The sequence below is a fragment of the Petaurus breviceps genome, unplaced genomic scaffold, assembly GCF_028583685.1.
Source record: "Petaurus breviceps papuanus isolate PSGF00001 unplaced genomic scaffold, PetGlider_PUasm1.0 174, whole genome shotgun sequence".
NCBI lineage: Eukaryota > Metazoa > Chordata > Mammalia > Diprotodontia > Petauridae > Petaurus > Petaurus breviceps.
The window spans coordinates 31,219,973-31,240,999 of NW_027185761.1; the positions used below are offsets into that span (position 1 = coordinate 31,219,973).

At 41.5% G+C, this 21,027-nt stretch overlaps 1 protein-coding gene across 1 annotated transcript in view; it reads right to left on the bottom strand.

Moving 5' to 3' along the window:
* The window catches only part of ITPR1 (inositol 1,4,5-trisphosphate receptor type 1), a 393,216-nt gene that overhangs the window by 139,378 nt on the left and 232,811 nt on the right, over positions 1-21,027 (bottom strand). The window contains exons 41-44 of the mRNA XM_069084059.1: positions 14,828-14,863; positions 13,588-13,638; positions 5,033-5,165; positions 3,366-3,556 (exon numbers count right to left, since the gene is read on the bottom strand). Of these exons, the coding sequence (XP_068940160.1) occupies positions 3,366-3,556; positions 5,033-5,165; positions 13,588-13,638; positions 14,828-14,863 (411 nt within the window). The remainder of the gene's footprint in view (positions 1-3,365; positions 3,557-5,032; positions 5,166-13,587; positions 13,639-14,827; positions 14,864-21,027) is intronic.

Below are 21,027 nucleotides of genomic sequence, written 5' to 3' on the forward strand. Positions count from 1 at the left end.
TAATCCTCACAACAACCCTGAGAGGTAGGTGCCATTATTATCCCCGTGAGGCTTGCCCAGGGTCACACAGCTAGGAAGTATCTGAGGCAGGATTTGAATTCAGGTCTCTGTGATTCCAAAACCAAAACTCTCTCTACTGAGTCACAGAGTTCTCTTAAGCCTACCACCTCCTTAATCTATCATCTTCTGTCTCTCCTTTATAGTTCTACTCAATTTCTTTTTCTTTCAGCCTTTTATGTTTTTAAAATATATATTTATTGACTTTGTGAAATATTTCTCAATGACATAAAAAAGTTTTAACATTCATTACTGTTAAATTTCTAGAAAGAGAAGTCTGTAGTCACTGCCTCCAATTAATCACCCTCCTGAAATCTACTTTTGTCCCTGTCATTATACTGAAATGGCTTTCTCAAAGGCTTACGGTAGCTTACTAGCTAAATCCAATTCCCTTTTCTCACTATTCGTCTTCCTTGACCTTTGTCCGTCTGTGCCAGTGCTGACCAGCCCTTCTTGGCTCTTCCCTTTGTCCCTCAGTATCTATTCTCCACCGGATTATCTGACACTCTTCCTCCCAGTTTCATTTACTACCTTCTCTTCTTCCTTTCTCCAGCCCATAAGTGTCGCTATCCCAGAAAACTCGATCTTCTGCTTTCTCCTCTATTTTCTCTTGGCAAGTTCATCCATTTCCACACCCTCTATAAAGATGACTCTCAAATCTACATATCAAACTCCAACCTTTGCCTTCCCAGTCAGGTCCATGTTTCCAATGCTTGCTAGATGCTGCTTCTGCATGCCCGGCCATCTTTTCAGGGGGATTTCAGGCTCCTCTCAAATCTGCCCCTATAACTTCTCAGTTTCCTTTGAAGCTCCTCCAATCTCCCAGGTAGTTCACCAGGCTTGGAACTTCAGTTATTGTTCAGCTGACAGGTCTGTGAAATGTCATCCCTGTAATTTATCTCCCAAAGTAATTGCCCATCCTCATATTTCTTATAGCACTTTGTTTAGACTCCTTCCATTCTACTCTGTATTTGACTATCACTTTATTGCACAAATTAATCAATAACATTTTAGTAAATCAAGTCAATTAGCATATATTAAGTACCTACTAAACACTGGGGATCAAAAACCAGTCCCTGCTCTCAAGGAGATCACATCACAATCTAATTACTGATTGAGTTGAATCTGTGTTCAAATCAAAGCATCCTATACTGCCTTTTCTTCCCATCATATGTATACTTATTTTCCTCTTCACCCCCTCACTAGATTTTAAGCTCTTCAAAGATTGAGACTGTGTTTTTTATCTTTAGATGTCTAGTGCTAAGCACAGAACTTTGCAATCAGCAGGAATGAAATGAAGGGGGAAGCATTTACTAAGCACTTAGCTTGTGCCAAGCTCTGCCCTAAGTGTTGGGAGCTTAAATATGAAAGCAGAGACAGTCCTTATGTCCAGGACCTTAGAAAGGTGAGGACAATGCCCAGAAGGGGCTGGTGGTTACGGATGGAAGGACTCTTTGGTCTAAGAGGGACAGAGACAGAAGAGGAGGCTGACACCCCATTCCTAGGAACAATGGCAGAGCTGATTTGTTCTGGTTCTAGCTATGGGGTGGAGGTGGGTAGTAGGATGGTAATCCTGCTGCAGGCAGGCAGCAGACAAGGCTGGAGAGAAGAAAGAGGAAGAAGGAGTGACATGAAGCATGGCCAGAGGCTGTCTGAGAGAGCAGACTAGTGAGGCAGTCACCAACTATCACACGGGAAGCCTCAGGGCAGAAGTTCCAGACAGGAACGGACTAAAACCTCCAGCAGGTGCTCTCTGAGCTGGGCAGCTGTAATGGGAAGGTAAATCTGTAAGATCTTCCCTGCTCCTAGGCTAAAGTGCTCCTGGAGCCTGGGGTGGGAGGCTTGTTTTTCAGTAGATACTTTTTGATTGGCTAGTGGGTCAATAAGGTTGTTACATTCTCTGAGCCAGGAGAAGGCTATAGAAGCCCTAATGTGAGGCTTTGTTTTTTTGGGGCTCACTTTGAGAAGTGTTCTGTGATTTGATCAGATGAAATTCTGGGAAGCCATTGTCCAGAGCCCCCTGGCTTTGAAACCCAGATGTTGTTTGGTATGGATGTAATGGTTGGACAGTTTGGAAATCTGTCTACTTGATCTGTTTCTGTCTTGATAATAATGTCTGTACGTTCTGAAGTTCGGGGTGCTGACCTCTTTCCCCTGAACGAGGTAAACGATACATATTTGACTGATTAAAGCAAGCTTGTTAACCCATTTTGAGTTGCTTTCCTTTATCAAAGCAGATCCAAGAACCTGTGTTGGCAGCCACCCTGGGGACGCTTGGGGTGCTTGCTGCTACAGCAGCCAAGGGGCTGCCAAGGCCATCGGAAGGTGACCAGTGAGTGAGGATGAATAGTCCAAATCTATGATCCCAAGTGTTCTAACTGAATTAAGGCTGCAGTCTTTAGGGGCTTTATTGTTACTCTTTCAAACAGCTTTCGTTGCCTGTCACATCTGCCCTCTTTCTCCATTCACATTCCTGCTCTCTCTCCCCTTCTTAGGTTTTCTTTCTAATACATACATACGTATTGATATATATATATATAAAATGTATGAATAGACACATACATGTATGCATATATTGTATACATATGTATTACTATACATGTTCTCCTCAGGAGAACATATGTTCCTTGGGTACAGTGACTGTTTAGATTTGGCCTTTGTAGCTCAAGTATCTAGCACAGGGCTTTGCACACAGCAGGCACTTAAATGCTTATTGACTTGAATCCCAAATTAGTACAACCTGGTAAAGTTTCATTCATTCTGAAATTAAAGGCATCTGAATTAATTTAAGCAACAACCCCAGGAAATGAAGTTAATCTGGTATATACATACACACACACACACACATATGTATTTTTTTTTAATGGGGAAAAAAAAGAAACCTAAATTACACAGACTTTTTTTGCTTCCTGACTTTTTTTGGTCACTTTGTGATGAGTTCGTCTGGATGCCAGGGACATTCTCTTTTAGAACAAATTTCCTTTTCAAATCAGATTATCATCTATTTTCTAAAGCCATCCTTATTTCAGAGCAAATTCTGAAATACAAAAGTATCAATTATAGGAAAGCAGCACACATGGAAGAGAAGAATGGGAAATAAGACCGGAAAAGTAGATGCCAGGTAGAATGTAGGGGTGGGCGATTGAGTACTGCCCAAAGTGTCCTGAAGCTGATTGTTTTCTTAAGGATTACACAATCTCATGCCCAGAATAAGCAGGGCATAATGAGCATTACACCTTCAGAAAGACACATCTATTGTTTAAGCAGAGATATTAATACTCGATCGGGTACCAAACGCCTTCCCCTACCTGTATGGTGGTGTTGCCGCCTTCCAGGAGGGCAATGGCAAGAAGAATACTTTCGTGAAAAACTCGATCGCTGGACGCATTCATGATGAGATCAATGACGAGATTGGAGGCCCCTTCTTTGTCCAGATGGCACTGAACATCTGCCAGACTCATTTCACCTCTGCTCATGGTACTAGATCCTGAACTTCCCCCTAGAAAGGTGTAGCACAATGATGGAGACTGAGGCACCAGACCAGTGCCCAAGTCCATTAACACAAGATCAGTTTCTTAACATTTGGGGCACCTGCTGACACAGCAACTAGACAAATGGACTAGAAATGAACTTCTGTGGCAGAAGGGAACTTCAGAGATCATTTAGATCTTTTTTTTAACAGAGGAAGAAACAGGGGCTTGGGGAGAAGTGCTATGCTCAAAAAGCTTCCTAGGTGTAAGTAGCAAAGTAGGATATAAACCCACTTGTTCTGACTCCTAAGCCAGTATATTTTCCACTGAATCTCTTGCCCAGGAGACAAAGCATATCTTACATAGGCATTTCCCTGTCAGTTGTTTCAATAAGGGCTATACTGGAGCAAGCCCCCACCAGCTGAACAGAGCAGATTATTAAATTTTCAGTGTGAGCACTTACACCTTGGAAATCAGCAAATGTTACTCTGAGCAAGTCACTTAATCTCTCATAGTTTCCCTATCTGTAAAAAGAGGATAATGGTAATGCCTACAGGGGGATCAAATGAGATCATACATATATATGATGCTTTGCAAACCTTAAAGCACTATATAAATGCAAGCTCTCATCATCATCACAATCATCGGCCTTCTCTGGGCCCCAGTTTCTTCATCTGTAGGATGGCGAGGTTAGACTAGATGATTATGTTTACACCCACACACACCTATATGTACATACACATATATATATAATTTTATACATTATATAATACATATAATTTTATGTGTTATATGTATTTACTAATATAAATACACATATTGTTTTCCTCAATATACAAATGTAAGTGCTCTGAGGGCAAGAACTGTTCCATTTTTTTCATTCTATCCCCACTGTCTATTATCATGTCTGGCTTAATAAATGTTTGCTGAATGAGTGATTTCTGAGGGCAGGTGCAGCTAGAAAATATGTGATTATCTGTGATTCAAAAATGACTCAAGGCCACCATAAAATACTAAAAAATTCTTTCTTCTTAAGGGGAACAAGTGTGTGTAGCCCTGAATATTGTAGATTCCCATGATAATTCTTCATAGGCAATTACTTGTTTAATTCTACTGGTTAACAGAAAGGCTTCTTATTGGTGACTGGGAATGTAATCAAGTCAGACTGACCAGATTATTCAAATATCATGGGAAAGGAACATAATGTATTCAAGTAAAAGAAGTAAACACTTAATAAATGTTTGTTGAACTTACAGATTTTCTCAATCGATTAGAGAAGATTAGAAAAGCCTTCTTTTACTGAAAATATTTACAGGCTTTTTTTTTTTTCTTGACAGGATGTATGCTAAGGAAATAATGAGCTGCTTAAAAAAAAGCCCTTCCCCATATCCCCACACAGCCCAAATTCACCTGTTAAATATTCAATTTGTTATGCAGAAACATGCAGATACAACATGGAAATCCAGAGTCACACACAGCACTAATTAGCCTACCGCACAGCCTACCTCCTCCCCCAGCTTTGCTAGGTCCTCCTGGAGATAGCGGGCCATTGCCAAAGCTCGTAAGGCTCTCTCTTCTTCCTGCAGGTCTGATGTTTCCATAGTAACGGTTGACCAAAATTTGCCTGAGTGCCTCACCCTTAATTCAAACAGGATAATGAAATCAGGTCCTGAATTTAATGCATAACTGAGCAACTAATATTCAGAAGACACAGGGGTACTCAGTCATAATTGGCCTAGTTTTACTAGGATCAGGAGCACTTGCAAACTTGCAGGTTAACTTGTTCAATATTTTCCAAGTGACAAGACCTAAGCGGCAACTTCGGACATTTCCTCTTCCTAGGACTCTTGTCAAATAGTACAAAAGGCAAAGACTAAAATTAAAGGCTCATTTACATATAACATTTTTTAGTACTCAGAATGTCATCATTCTTATGCACTTAAGTGACTTTTAAAGAATATCTAATGAACATTAAACTTCATTGACATCACTCTAAATTCTCTTTTGATCTTTACCATTGTACGGAGATATCTGACGTCAACATATGCAATGGCATCCAGAGTATCAATATCAACATACATCATCAGTATAGGCCACACCTGAGTCCTTTGTCATGGTTTTGAAGGATTTCGCCACATCGACCTACCATAAGTTATTTAGCTATTCTCCTACTGTTGTGGGCATTCAGGCTGTCTCCAATTTCACACTATTATAAATAGTGCTGTGAACATCATGTTACAAATTATTCTCTCCTGTGGGTTATTTCCCTGGAACATATTCCCCAAAGTGGAAATACCAGGTCAAAGGGTATGAACAATTTTATAGCTTGTTACGTATTGCACAATTTCTTTCCAAAAAGACTGAACCAATTTACTGGGCCACCAGCATTGTAACACAGTGACTCTTTTAGAGTTCCATCTAAAGGCAACCAGGAAAAAAAATCTTAATTTTTAAGCTGTTCATGTGGTATTTTTTTACTTGGAGGGGGGTGAGAATTGAGGCCTCTGATTTCACTGGTATAGGGTATCAGTGAGGAAACTCTCTCTACCAATGTAGACTGACAATTTTTCTGCGTCTGATGGTCTTTGAGGGAGTTGCTCATAGAATAAGTCATTGACATTTAGAAAGGTCCAAAATATAACAAATCGGTTTCCATTTGGAGCATGTAAAAATACTGCTCTAACCAAAGTGGATATTCTCAATGTGTTAACAAGGAGTCAGATTATTAAAAAAAAAACAACAGGTTCATACCTAAACATGTTAGAAGGTGGACACTAAGTCTTCCTTACAATAGTCTTGCCCCTTTCAGTTTTTCAAGTGCCAGGGAATTACAAACCAAACAAACAAACAACCCCACAACTATAATGAAGTTCTTTGGACTTAAGACTGCCAGACACTCTAATCATGAAGCATAATTCTTGCCCACATCCCTAGTTTAGCAGAGATCCCATCTCTCCAGCCACTGGATTGCCTACTGCTGTTGGCTAAGCCTTGTACTTTAAGCTTATTGCCTCCCTCCCTCACTCACTTTCCCTATTTCTCTATCTTTCCTCCAGCAGCCAATGGTATCCATTGAACTTACAGTTGGTGAGTTAGCTCCCTATTTCACTGAGAAGACTGAATCAGTGCCCTCTCCAGGTCCTCCCAGGTACCCTTTCCAAATGTATCAGCAACATCACACCCCCTCTTACCTTTTTCACTCAGGACAAGAAGTTTGGCCCACTATTCTACTTATGACCTGTGACCTGACTTCTCTTCTTTCATGCATCTTAATCACCCCATCTCTATTGTGCCTTTGCAACTACTCAGGTGTACCTAATCCTAACAAAGACTTCCCTTTACCCTATCCAGTTACAATTCCCTATTCCCTCTTTCCCCTCTCCCTTACTGCCAGAGTTCTTGAAAAACAGATCAACCACTTCATGATTTCTCTTATCTTCTTCAAGCCCTTGCAATCTGCTTTATATCCTTACCGCTCCATGAAAATTTTTCAAAAGTTCACCAATATATAATATCCACCTATAATAAATATCCAATCCAACAGTCCTTTTTTTTGTCCTTCCCTTCTCTGAATTGCCCATAGAAGGCATTTAGTAAATGTCCACTGAATTGAGTCAACTTCTCAGCAGCATTTGACAAAGCTGACTTCTAAATTTGCCCCTCATCCTAACTCCCATGCCTCTATCAAAGGTATGAACCTCCTTCTAACCACCCAGAATTCTAATCTTGACATTCTCTTTGGCTCCTTCCTGTCCCTGTTAACCTAACAAGTTACTGATGGTTTCTACCTTTGGGGGAGGGTCCAAACTCAGCTTCCTCCTCCCCATTCCCAATGTGTCCATCTCAGTTTGGGTTCTTGTCTTCTCTCACCTGAACAACTATAGCCTTGAAGTCTTTTCTTTACTTCAAGTCCCAAATCACATGCCACTTTGTGAAGCCTTCCCTTGATCCCCAAGGCGAAAGAGGTCTCTTCTTTCTCAAATTTATCTAAATATTTTTCCTGGCTCTCCCTTGTCCCAATCAATCACAGTCTATCACATACCATAATTATGTGTGCTTAATGTTATATTCTCTCTCCCTCCCCACTAAATATACTCCTAGAGGCAAAGAATGGATGCTTTTTCATCTTTGCATCTTTAGTGGCTAGGAAACAGTGTCTTAAATATTACTGCACCTAATAAATGTCTGTTGAATTGGTCGGCGCCTCCTTCTCTATATTTTCTTCTTCACTGACTTTGGAGGCTTCACATTTTCTGATTACTTTTTGTAATTACTCTTCCTCTTTTGCTGGCTTCTCATTCTATCCAAGCTCTGCAATGTGAATCTTCCCTAAGGTTCTACCCTTGACCCTCTTCTTTCCTTTGTACACTGATAATCTCCTTCCCCCTCACTGTTTCAACTATCAGGACTTTATACAGATAACATCTAACTCTTTATTTCCTGCACTGTTCTATTTCCTTAGCTCACAACCTATATCTCCAGCTTTCTATCAGACCTGGAAAACTCAGCAGTACCTTAAGCCTATGTCCAAATGGTGGTGATCATCCTTATCTCTAAATCTGCTTCTCTTTTCTCCCTTCCTTATTTGTTAGTAGGGGTGCAGGGAGTGTTTAGGGGGACCTAGCATATGTGGAGTGAGGGCTTACTGAATCCTTTTCAGGACTCTTCATCCACCTTTGGTGTGCATCTTCACCCAACTCTCACCTGTGGCTCCAAAAAGTTGCTGTGTTATGCAGTAGCCACACCCAGTAAACCATCTTGGCAGAGGGGCTAAACCAGGCTGAGGGTAACTGATAGGCTTCAAACCAGTGGTGAGTTAGGGGGAGGTCCACCCCAAGCATGTGAAGACCTTCCCTGGCAGAATGACCGTATCAGAACAATTTGTTCCAATGGCCATGAAGGCAGCTGAAACAGGTGCTGTAGTCGAGACTTAAAGTTCATAGAGGCATAGAAAATGCCAAGGTCATCCACTTCATCCTCAGCCATCCACAGTCATCTTGGCTTTGGACTTAGATGACTCAGGAAGAGAGAGTGAGGCTGCCTCACTTAAATCCAATTCGTGAGCATGTCAAGACAGCACCCATGATGTCACTGGTCCTCTTTGAAAATGAAGGACCAACATTGTTAATGGTACCAGCATTCATCCAATCAAATCTGCAACGCTATTTTTGACTCTTACTTCTCAAATCTAACCAACTCCAAAGTCCTATCAAATGATCCCTTTTTAATCCTTCCTTTTCTCTCTCCCTACCTCTACCCCAGCACTGGTGCTCATCACCACTTTGCTATACTGTTACAATACCTTCCTAATAAATCCTCCAGGCTCAGCTCTCCTCTCCTACCTCTAAACCACCTTTCACCTAGCTGCCAGACTTCCTGATGTACACTCCTTTGCTCAAAAACCTAACTGGCTCTTCCCTGACTACAGCGTCTCTACTCTTTTGATGATTTTCCCAAGTCTTCTGCCTAGCATTCAGAGCCTGCCACGAATTGGCAGCACTCCATGTTCCCAACCCGTCTCTTTGCCTCATTTTCTGCCCTTTAGCCAACCAACCCACTGGCCATTTTGTCTCCTGCTGCACTCTTGTTCATGTTGTTTTCTGGGTCTACTGATTTTCTGCATTTTGAAATTCCATCCACCTTTTAAAGCCCAGTTCACAATGCTACCTTCCAAGGCCTTCTTTCAACCAACCCCACCCCCTCCACCCCCAACCAAGTGAGTAAGGATTTTTCCATCCCTTAACTCTACCAACCATTTTTCTCACCTACGATGCAGTTATTCTGCACTAGAATTGGCTGCATCACCTCCCTCTTCCACCTTTCACTCCATCAGGGTAGGCTTGTGTCTCATGTAAACCATCCATCTCCCTAGATCCCAGTACAGTGTGCTACTGTGCACACCCAATAAGTGCTTGAGAAATATTTCTTGAATCACTGCTTTGACAAACCAGTGTGGGACAAGATGTGGGGTTCTTCGCCCTTGCATCACACTTCCAACAATCCTGGGCCCTCCAATACCTCTCACATTTGTCAGGCCCCCCAACCTGAGGGCTATAGTATTTTCCACAGAACTATTTTGGGGCAAGGGAGTAGTATGACATGAAGTTACCTCTGACATATCATCGAGAGGGCTAAGTGAGAAGTCTAGCAAGGCAGGAGAGGTGCTGGAAACAGAGCAGGGCCAGAAATAGAACCCCAAGAGTTCTTCTAAAGAGACCTGAAACTGTAACATGACTCAGTAGAATTTCAAGTGATATGTTAACAAGTCCTCAGAAGAAGCCTGGAGACTCGAAGACAAATATCGGGGAAAATAAAGGGGGTGGACCTGACTTACCAAGGTTTTCTTAAGCTTTAGGGCTACTTTTGAAAAGTTCACCTGCTGCGTGATTACATGTAGTTATGCAGACACTCCACAGAGACAGGCAGGGTTTGGAGAGGGGGAAGGAGGCAGAGGGTTAGTTTGAATATTTCTGAAGGACCTGTTAAATAAAAGCAAATTCAAGGAATGAAGTCCCCACCTCTCCCCTCCTTCAAAGAAAACTTTCAAGAGTCTGATGAGGAGCAGCAGACTCCTCTGGGCTGTAAGCAGCAGGAATCAGTAAGTGTATTGTTCTACAGGAACAAAGAGGCAGCTGCAGACTTGCCACCAACACGTGTTTCCTGAGCTGTTTTCACAGAAGTGGTGATAGGCAGCATGGATCCATCCTGGCGTTTAACTTGGGGACCTAATAGCATTCATTTGTGAGATGACTGGCAAAGTTAGGGATTCAGCCTTTGGCCATGGAACAGAGCTAGGCTTACTTGTCCACATGAGGAATGTATCCGTGATCTGGAACTCATTAAGCACCCTCAACTGCCCTCTAACCTCTTCAATTAATCAGCTACAAACAACACAAGGAAATTACAAAGGAAGGAAGGCAGGATGGACAGAAAAGGAGGGAAGAAGGGAGGAAAAGAATGAAGGAGAGGTAGGAGGGAGAGGGGAGGGGGAGAGAGAGAGAGAGAGAGAGAGAGAGAGAGAGAGAGAGAGAGAGAGAAAAGAAGAAGAAGAAGGAGAAGAAGAAGAAGAAGAAGAAGAAGAAGAGAGAAAAGAAGGAAGGAAAGGAAGGAAGGAAGAATGGAAAGGAAGGATGGAAAGAAGGAAGGAAGGAAGGAAGGAAGGAGAACAAAAACCAGGTCCATGACTACCCAAAAAGAGATAGCTAAAATCAAATAACTACACCACAACTGTATCAGTACATTAAAGAGAAAGGAAAGTTTTTAGCAACAAAGTACAACTAGGACACCTGGGATCTAATCCTCTTCTGTGGTTACTTGGCTGTGTGACCTCGGATAAATCACTTCTTTTTGTTCTTGGACTCAGCTCACCTGAGAACCAGAGGGCTGGGATTAATGATCAATTAGATCTCTCCCAGGTTTTATATTCTCTGATATCTAGGGGACAATGATCTGGGTTCCAGCAACTCTCAGTTTTGTGGGTAAATGATACATCATGCAAATAGCCTCAAATGAGGCAAAAGGTGGGGAAGGGGGAGCACTGCCATCTTCCAATACGGGTACTCATTAAATGCCAACTTAACATTTATGCATCCTGTATGCCAAACTTAAGTTAGAGTGGGATTTCACATTACCATTTTCCCTTCTCTTCTACCAAAAAACCTAGCTAGCAGTTACCATAGCAACTGCCGCATCAAATGGTATGTTTCCCCCCTATATGAGAATAACGTGAAATGCACTCATTATGAAAACATGTTCCCCCACAACTTTTATTTTCTCCTGGGCTCTTTTTAATTAATGCTCTCTGGCTCCTTTGTGGGTTTTTGTTTTTTCTCTCCCAACTCTGAATGTGAAAGTTGAATTGTCATAATCTGCTGGGGGGGAAAGTATAAGTGGGATGTTGAGATAGGGGACAAGGCCCATAGCCTTCAAGAGGGATGTAACAAGTTGCAGAGATTTTCCTTAAAAGGTGACAGCAATAAAAAGCAGCTCCCACACTCTCCTGTCCCCCACGAGTGAGTCAGGTGAATTCCTCCTGTAAGAACTTAGGCCCAGTGAGGGCCAGTGGTTCTTCAGAGTTCTTTGTTTTCACAGTCAACAGTTCACCTTGAGGGGGTCTTTGAATGCTTTGGGAAAGAGCCTTCATAATTGTTTTGACACGAATTACTCAACAGCCCCAAGCCACTCACAATACACTAGGCTGAGCCATCTGATGGCAGAGCAGGAAAAAAATGACTTCCCAAATAACGTCATTTCTTCAGCTTTAACAGTTGGCTGTGAAACACTTCTTTAAAAATAATGCTAGTATTTTCCAGCAGTTTAACACCTACAGTATGCAAACAAATATCAGATGTTTCACTGCAGTGAGGAATACAACACACATTACCTAGAGGAAAGAAAGTTCAACAACAGTCAGTCTTATTTGTATTAAGCCGCAAGTAAGAATATTGATAAGAAGTTATCGGTGTCCTGAGGGAGATTCCTCTACTCCTGCCTACTCAAATGGCATCTGCCTAACCCTGCCGGTCATCTCTCCAGGCAGAGGAATAGAGCCCCTAAGAGCCCAGGTAGCCAATGCCTACTTTGCTTCTCGGACCTCCAAGCTTCTATGGGAGTCCCGATCAATGAATATCAACCAAGAAACATTGATTAAGCATCTATTATGTCCAAGGTGCTCTGCTAAGCTTTTCCTAATTAAAGAAAGAAAAAAACTGGGCTTGTCAGTGGTCCTCAGGCAACAGGTTTGTCTTCAAAATCCCCAAACTTTGCCCTTTCCACAAAAGGCATTGGATATTTTCGGATTTATAGGACTGCTAGGGGTCAGGGCATGATCTGACAGAAAAAAACAGGATTGAAGGGACCTGTTCAGATCTCAGCCAACAACTACTTATGTGATCTTGGACCATTAGTGACATTTTCTTAACTCTGAAATGGGGAATTTGGAGCAGGCGGTTTCTGTCTAAAAGTTCCTCCCAGCTCTAAATCCCTTGATCCTAGGAGTACACATTAAGAAGGGAAATGATGGATGCCAGAAGCCAATTTCTAAGATACAGGAATACTTATTGAAAGGGAAAGCAAAGTGTGGGAAAGGGTGTGTGTATGGGAAGCCTGGACAATGAAACAACTTGGAATCCTGACAGGGCAGCTGATTGCTGTTTGAAAAGCAGCACTGAGGTATACTGGGAAGTACACTGGTTTTAGAGGTTCTAGCACCAAAGCTCAAATCCCAACTTTACTGCTTACTACCAAGAAGAATGGCTACACTTTATTCCCATTATCTTGGGGATCTACTCCCTATCATGGAAGCTTTTCCTTGGAGATAAAGGAATCAGTCTAATCCACTCCTTCTTGGCTGCTCATTGCTAACAGAGGGCACTCCTCTGATGATGGGATGGCTTTTGGGTAGGTTGGTGGTGGCAGTGATGGATTGGCAAGTTCTAAACTGGGTAGGAGAAACAATTGGACACAGGTTCCCTGTTCCAATATTGTACCCATATTCTCCGTAGTCAGCAGCTCATACCCCACATAATCAGCATTTGGGGACATCTGAACACTATGCGAAGGGAAAAACTTTGCACACACTAATTACAACCAAAAGATGTTAGATTTAGAGCTGGGAGAGACCGCAGAGTCCCTCTTGTCCAACTCCTTCATTTTATAGTTGAGGAAACCAAGAGAGAGATGACTCGCCCGGAGTCACACAGGTAATCAGCAAGGGTTAAAATCCAAACTCTGGTCCTCTGGCTCCAAGTCCAGTGTTCTTTCCGCGGCAATGCATTTCAGGTTCCTTTTCAAAAACATCCTCTCATTGGAACAGCTCAACAGAAAGGTAAAGTAAGTGCAAGCATCTTCTTGCCATTCTTGTGAAACGGATTTGTTAGGAATGTTTTCCAATGTGCTAAATCAAAGGTAATTTTCCAGTCAAGCTGTCTCATTGACATTAGTGCCTATGATTAGCTGTCATCAAAAAAAATATTTTTTTTACTCTAACTTTAAATTACAGTGAAAGATGGACAGAGACATTACAAGGATTAGCTCCAAATATTTGGGACCACATACATACCCTTTTATGGTCCTCCAGTTGCCTCAGTGGTAGACTTTGATCAACCTCCTGCTGAGCATGCAGAAATGCCATTTTAAGTATGATACTAAAGAAACACTTTATCTTTAGCATCAATAAGTAATAAAATCATTGAGAGCAAGTCACACAGCCAAGACAAGAGCAAGGCAAAAGTTCAGAAACCACCGGATCAGACAAAAGGAGCCCTCGTTCAGACAATGCTTAACTAACTTGGCCTGCTCAGATAGCATCTTTAAAATAAGTGTGCTTGGTTGGCTGGTTGGTTGGTTTTGCCAGAGTGCAAGGGGAACTTTCTACATCGGTTCCTCATATAATGTAATAGTAACTGGTAATACAAAACTGAAAAAAGGAGGGGAGGGGCAGATCCTTGGTGATTTGTACGTGCATTATTCTACAATACATGCATAAAGACACACGCACGTGCATACAGACATGCGTGCACACCCCCAGATACCAAAATGAGCAAAGTGCAGTTATTTAATTATAACTCATCCTCATTAACAGGGCTTTCTGTTAGTAGATGAAAAAATCTATCAACGTTAAATACATAAACTAGAAGGACCTTCATACTTTTAACTTTTTTTTTTAACCAGGTCTTTTGTAAGCTTGCTATAAATAACAAACTCCTTGGTTGATTTATTAGAAGATTTGGAAAAAAAATTTTTTTTTCTAAATCTACCAATAAGGGAAGAAAAATGTTTCCTGAAGACCCAAGTACTTAAATGACTCCTAAGTCCTTATTCAATAAATTTCTTTAGATACAGGAAGAAGAGAGTGCACAGTTCCTGTGGGGTTCATCTGCTTGTGTATCTATTTCCATTAAGGTTATTTCTATGCTGTACTGTTGATGCACTTAAAAACTGCACTTTTCTCCACATGCACCCAGAATTCTTTTAAGACAAGGGAGAACTTCCATAACACATCTAATGAAAACAATTTCTAGGTTTAAAAAATTGTGATGATGCCACATTACAGCAGAGACAGAGTTTTATATCAAAGTCCTAGAAGTCACATGCCCACTGCTAGGACCTGGCCAAGGAGGAAATTTCTACACCAAGAGATCAATGGGATTTACATCAACTCCTCCAACCAAACTCCAGATTTGCCTCAAGTTCAGAAAATACAGGGACACCAATTTTGCTAGAACAAGTAAGACACTCAACCAAGACAACTTAGAAACACCCATATTTGTTGGCATAACAAGTATAGGTGAGAAACACACCTCTACCGAGTTCTCTGTTTCTGGAGGCTGCGGCAGCTAGTTGAAAATAAAATGTATAATGTTAGTTTTGAGTACCATGTCTCTCATATTCACAAAGAAGGCTAATACTCAACCCTTAACGCACAGCAGTGGTAGTGAGATCATAGATTCTGCTCACCAAAGTAGAGAGCAGAGAGCCCAAGATGGGAACACTTGGCGTTACAATTATAAATTTATCTAACTATAACTGCCCCAGATAACACTGCAGCAGAAGTGAGAGGCTCTGTATAAAACGAGAAGCCTATAGGACAAGAGACTAGAAGATCACTTAGGGGAAAAAAGCCAATAATGCATTCCCTCTAAAAAGATTTAAAAAAAAAGCCTACCTCTAGCAGGAGCCAATGCCTTCTGCGTACCCAACAGACACTCAATGCAACTTAACAAACATAGATCATGTGAAAAGGGGGGTGGAATGTAAGCTCTGTGGTGGCAGGGATTGTTTTTAATATCAACTTTTTATCCATAGCGCCTGGCACATATGCTTAACAAATGCTTGATGGATTAGATGAAATTGGAAAGACCCAGTGAAGGAACATCCATCTAACATCTCTTGAGCAGTAGCACCCAAATGCACAAACGGAGGTTACACAGAGAATGATCAGAACACACAATGAGTCAGTCAACAAGCACATGTTAAATGCTTGCTACATGCCAAGCACAGTGTTAAGCCCAAGGGATACAGAAAAAGGCAAAAACAGCCCCTGCCCTCAAAGAGCTCACATTCTAGGGGAGATAACAGGTAAACAATGAGAATGAGATATATACACATACACACGTACATATATATGTATATATACACACAGAGAGAAAATATAGGTAGACATGGACGATATAGCTATGTAGAGAAAATATAGATTTTACAAGACAAAAAATGTAAATGGACTCAGAGGGAAGGTTCTAGTATCCAGGGAATGGGGGTGGGGACGGGGGGGGGAAGGAAAGCCTCCTGTAGTAACTGAAATCTAAGCTGAGTCTTGAAGTAAATCAGTGAAACTAAGAGTTGGAGGTGAGGAGAAAGAGCGGAAACACATAGCACAGTTAGAAGATACAATGTCTTGAATGAGGAAGAACAAATGGTACAGTGTAGCTCGATCATGGAGTATGTAGAGGGGAGTAAATTATAAGACTAGAAAGTTACAAAGGGGTCAGTCTATGAAGAACTTTTAAATGCCAAAGGGAAGATTTTAGCAGTAATAGGAAACCACTGGAATTTTTTAAGTATGGAGTGAAAGGGAAGAGGTGGGATGTGGTCAGACTTGACCTTTAGGAAAATCACTTTAGTAGCCAAGTAGAGGAAGGGTTCAAATGGGAAGAGACCAGAGGTAGGGAGACTGATAAGAATGATAGTTCTGCCGAGAAGTGATGAGGTTCTGTACTGAGGTAATGGTTGTGAGAGTGAAGAGAAGGGGATGTATTCAAATAGAGAGCTGCTATAAATATTTCAGACCACATAGGTTCTTAGCCTTTTCCCCTAATCATCTCTGGAAATAAACCTAACAGAGGTATTGCTGGGTCAAAGAGTATAAGCCAGGGGTGGGGAACCTGCAGTCTCAAGGCCACGCATGGCCTTCTAGGTCCTTTTGACTGAGTCCAAGTTTTATAAAACAAATCCTTTTATTAAGGGGATTCATTCTGTGAAGCTTAAATTCAGTCAGAGGGTTGAACTTGCGGACCTAGAGGGCCACATGTGGCCACAAGGTTGCAGGTTCCCCACCCCTGGTATAAGCAGTTTAATAGCTCTTTGGGCATAATTCCAGATTATATTCAAGAGGGTTATGAAGGCAGAAATGGCAAGGCTTGACACCAGATCTGAAATGTGGATAAATGTGAAGCATCACGGATGAAGCTGGAGTTGTGGTCTGGGTGGCTGGGAAACTGGTCTACGTTATTTAGAATGCCTGGCTCCTAAACTTTTTACAAGCTCCAAAGACTTCTGAAAATCCACTGACTTGTGGCATTCTCCCCCACTGTGCCCATGAAAAGGGAAGGTTTTCTATGCTACTGACCACTTCTTAGCCAGCTTCAGAAATGATCAGATCACTACCTTCTGTTGGAACTCTGTAGGGAAGAAAGGTGGTAGAAGAGGCAAAAGGAGATGCCCGAGATGGGTATGAAAAAGGGATGCTAGTGTTGGTGAAAACTGTCAGCACATAAATGTAGATACTGGCTAATAACGTCATTAGCAGAATATGTGTTTTGTTATTTTTCCAGGAGCATCAGATTACAGCTGACCCAATCATCGTTGCATCTCACCCTATCGCCTTCTGACCAAAGGCATGCATCTATGACTTGGCTGTTTGTGTGCTCAGGGCACAGCCTGCAACTGGGGCGCAACGCCAAGACAAATGGCCCACACTGGAACTAGACTCGTGACCTTGCCCTCATTAGCACAGTGCACCAACAACTAAGCTAACTAGGAATGGTCTTTTTTCCCTGAAACCAGGATACACACTGGTAACTTGAGCTACCAAAGCAATACTCCCCCATTTTGGTCTGCTGTAGCATGTAGCTCAAGAAAAGTGGTTGTACAATGAGGATGTCCTCTGAGACAACCATCCAACTCCCTTAAAGACTTGCAGCTAGAAGATACTGCAGAAAACATCTAGTTCAACACTTTCGATTAACAGATGAGGTAACAGAAGTTCAGAGAAGGTGGGTCACTTGCCCAAGGTCATGCAAGGCAGTAAATAAGCTCAGATTTGCAAGGACCAAAAACCCTTTTCTTGTAAAGGAACCAGAATAATTACCAGTTTGTTAAAAGATGCATTTAAAAAATGTAAGTAATTTGCATTATATGTGTATATTTGGAGGGTTTTCCTTTGTTTTCGTTGAGATTGGTAGATTTTACTACAAATTCGAGAAACAAAATAAAATGAAAACCACATTTGTGTGGTTTTCAGAGAGGAAAAGCTAATTTCTGAACTATCTGTTGACAACTAATTTGTTAATTATAGGTCTACCTTGGTTAAGGCCATAATGACTTGAGTTTCAATTTGTAAATGGATTTAGATTTCACTGGTTGCACAGGTCTCATTATAGATTCAAGGTCAAATATCTGTTGATCTCAGAGTTCAAGTTCTAGAACTTGCCAAAATCATTTTCCTAAAGCATGAGTTTATCCATGGCACTTCCTTGCTATATATATAAAAGTTTGAGTAGCTTTTTATTCATTCATTACCTTAAGACAAAATAAAAACTCATCTCTTTGCTAGACTCGAATACCAAACTACCTCTCCTGATACTTTCTATCTCTACGTAAGAGGCAAACAGGTCTACTTGCTAGCCCAAGATTCATCAGTTCATCTCCCATTTGTGTGCCTTTGTACAAGCTACTATCATCTATACCTAGCATTCTTTTCTTACCTCCACTTTCTAGAACCGTTAGCTCCCTTTTAGGTTCAACTCAGGGACCTCCAACAAGCCTTCGCTGATCCCTCCCTAAATGATACTGCACTTACCTGCTTAACTGTTATTATACCAATAAAATGTAAACTCCATAAAGTTAAAAATTGTTTTTATGTGTCTTTATATTCTCAGTGGCTAGGACAGCCTTGTAAATAGAAAGTGCTTAATAAATGCTTGCTGTGAATTGATTAGACCAAATGACTACAATTTACCAGATGACTGTTCTCATGAAATCAACTCTAAAGTGTGATGTGCTCGTCTCCCAATAAACTTAATTTCTTCTGCTTTGATCTTCAGAGTCTATTTGACAACTCGGCTTCTATCTACTCTCTAGAACATAAGTCTAGCAATGATCTTTGACCAAAAGCAATAAAATCTGGTCATCTAGATGAAGAAAAAAATACAAGCAGTGCAAGAAGTGCAAGGAGAATCGTAATTCATTGAATTAAGGTCCCTTAACGGCAGCTGGAAGGCACAGCAGAAAGAGTACTGGGACAAGAATTAGGAAGATTTCAGTTCAAATCTATCCTTAGACATTAGATTGGATGGTCCATAAGGGCAGGGATTATATTTTGCTTCTGTTTGTATCTTAGCAAAGTGCCTGGAACACAACAGGCTCTTCATAAATGCTTAGTGACTGACACAACTAATTGTGTGAATCTGGTAAGTCATTTAACTGCATGCAGCCTGCCTCCTGGAGAATGGAGATGATAATGCTACCTACCTCCTAGGGTCACTGTGAAGATCAAATGACATATCTGTAAAGTGCTTAGCTTAATGCTTGGCACATAGTAGGCATGATATAAATGTGGATCCCTTTCCCCTTTCAAATCAAATATTCTGAATCTAAATTGCTATATGTTTTCATCTCTACTAGCAGCATACTTTACACCAGATCTGTGATTGCACTGCTTAAGTGAATGATCTATGAACCCAAATCAGTACCTTCTCCACAATCTACAATCTTAGCTGCCTGGAACATTGAGAGGCTAAGTGACTTGCCCAAGGTCTCAGCTTCAATATGCATCAGGAGCATGGACTTGAATGCAGATCTCCCTGTCTCCTTGTCTTCTAGACCATATCTCCATCCACTAAAGAGGCAACCAGGTGATCAAGCTGAACCTGAAGTCAGGAGGACCTGAGTTAAAATCCTAAGTGTGTGATCCTGGGAAAACCACTTAACCTCTGTCTGCCTCCATTTCCTCATCTGTAGAATGGGGCTAATAATAGCATCTACCTCCTAGGGCTGCAGTGGGGATTAAATATATGTAAAGTGCTTTGCAACTCTTAAGGTGCTATATAAATGCTAACTAGTATTAGCTATCATGAAGAACGACAGGGCTAACACATATAGATGTTTGCTATCTCCATGCACTCCCATAGTCACAGAAGTACCATGCAGGAAGGACATTGTCAAGACATTTATTCTGACCATTAAGGGACAAGTTGGTAGTCCTTCTTTAAAAAAAATAAACAGCAGGTCACACATTTTCTAGAATTTCTGTTTCCAGTCCTGGCATAGCAACAATGAGAAGATTGAATTTTCTCCTCTTGTTGCCAATCAATCCCTGTCTTCACCTCCCTAGGATTTTCCTGACTGACAACCACAATCCCCAAAGAGCCCTAAATTCCATTTAGTTAGGGCAATGCCATTTTCTAACTGCTCATCATGAACGCGTCACTAAAGGAGTTCACTGTGCCAATCCTTTTGAATCCGTTTTTCAGTTCCTCTTTCACCCACTCATAACCTCAAATAGAAGGCTGGAGGGGTGGCGGTGGGCGGGGGGGAGATACTGAATGGTTTTGCAGATACCTTTTCCTGTGTCCTGCTATTCATCAGCCATGGAAAGCCCACATAAATGGAACAGAAAGCTTATTCTTTTTCTTTTAAAAAAAAAAGGGCTAAAATTGATGTAATATGGCATTTCACCGAAAACAGACTGCGATTCCCCTGTCTACTAACACAGAATTGTTTGCTAACTATATTCTGGTTAGGGAAGAAGGTAAGAGGCATAAGCATTAATGAAAAGAAAAAAAGGAGGGGGAGCCTCCAACTACTCAGAAACAACTCTAGAGAAAATTAGCACTGACTTAAATAGAATAAAGAATGCTCTGCTTAGATGGATTAGATGTTCTGTTTTATAGATCAGCAATCGTTTCACTGGGATTCAGTTATGAAATGCAGAATTAGCAGAAGTTTGGACTAAACTGTATGCGTTCAGTCACTGCCTTCCAAACAAACAAACAAACAAACCAACAAACAATCTCCACCAGCCAACTAGTCCTGTGCCCTCTCTTAGCTCCATCTTCTCTGTGGTTGCCGGTATCTAACAGTAAACAGCCCTACTCCATTTATTGGCAATTACTGCTGAAGGTCACACATCAGCAGTAAGCCTAAATTCCAGGAAAAAAAAAAGGCAGCTCTTATGTAAGACCTGCCTGAATGTTGGCAAGTGCCCAAGAGAACAGTCCGCTGCAATGTAAAAAAAGTAGGACATCTCTGCCTTATGCTGAACGTCCTGAGAACTCCCCCTGAAGGCGAAGGAATTTAATGCTTCTCTCTTTCCTCCTGACCCTCCTTAAGCAACACTCCTTCCCAACTCTGGATGGCTCTCATTTCTTTTTCTGGGATTTACAAACCTCACCTTCAGTCTCATGACTTTCCCTGCAGCACAGACAGGATGCTGGGAACTCAGGATCTCTCAGCACCAGAAACAGGCAGGGGGGAATTGGGTTTGGTTCCAGGCCAAAAGCAA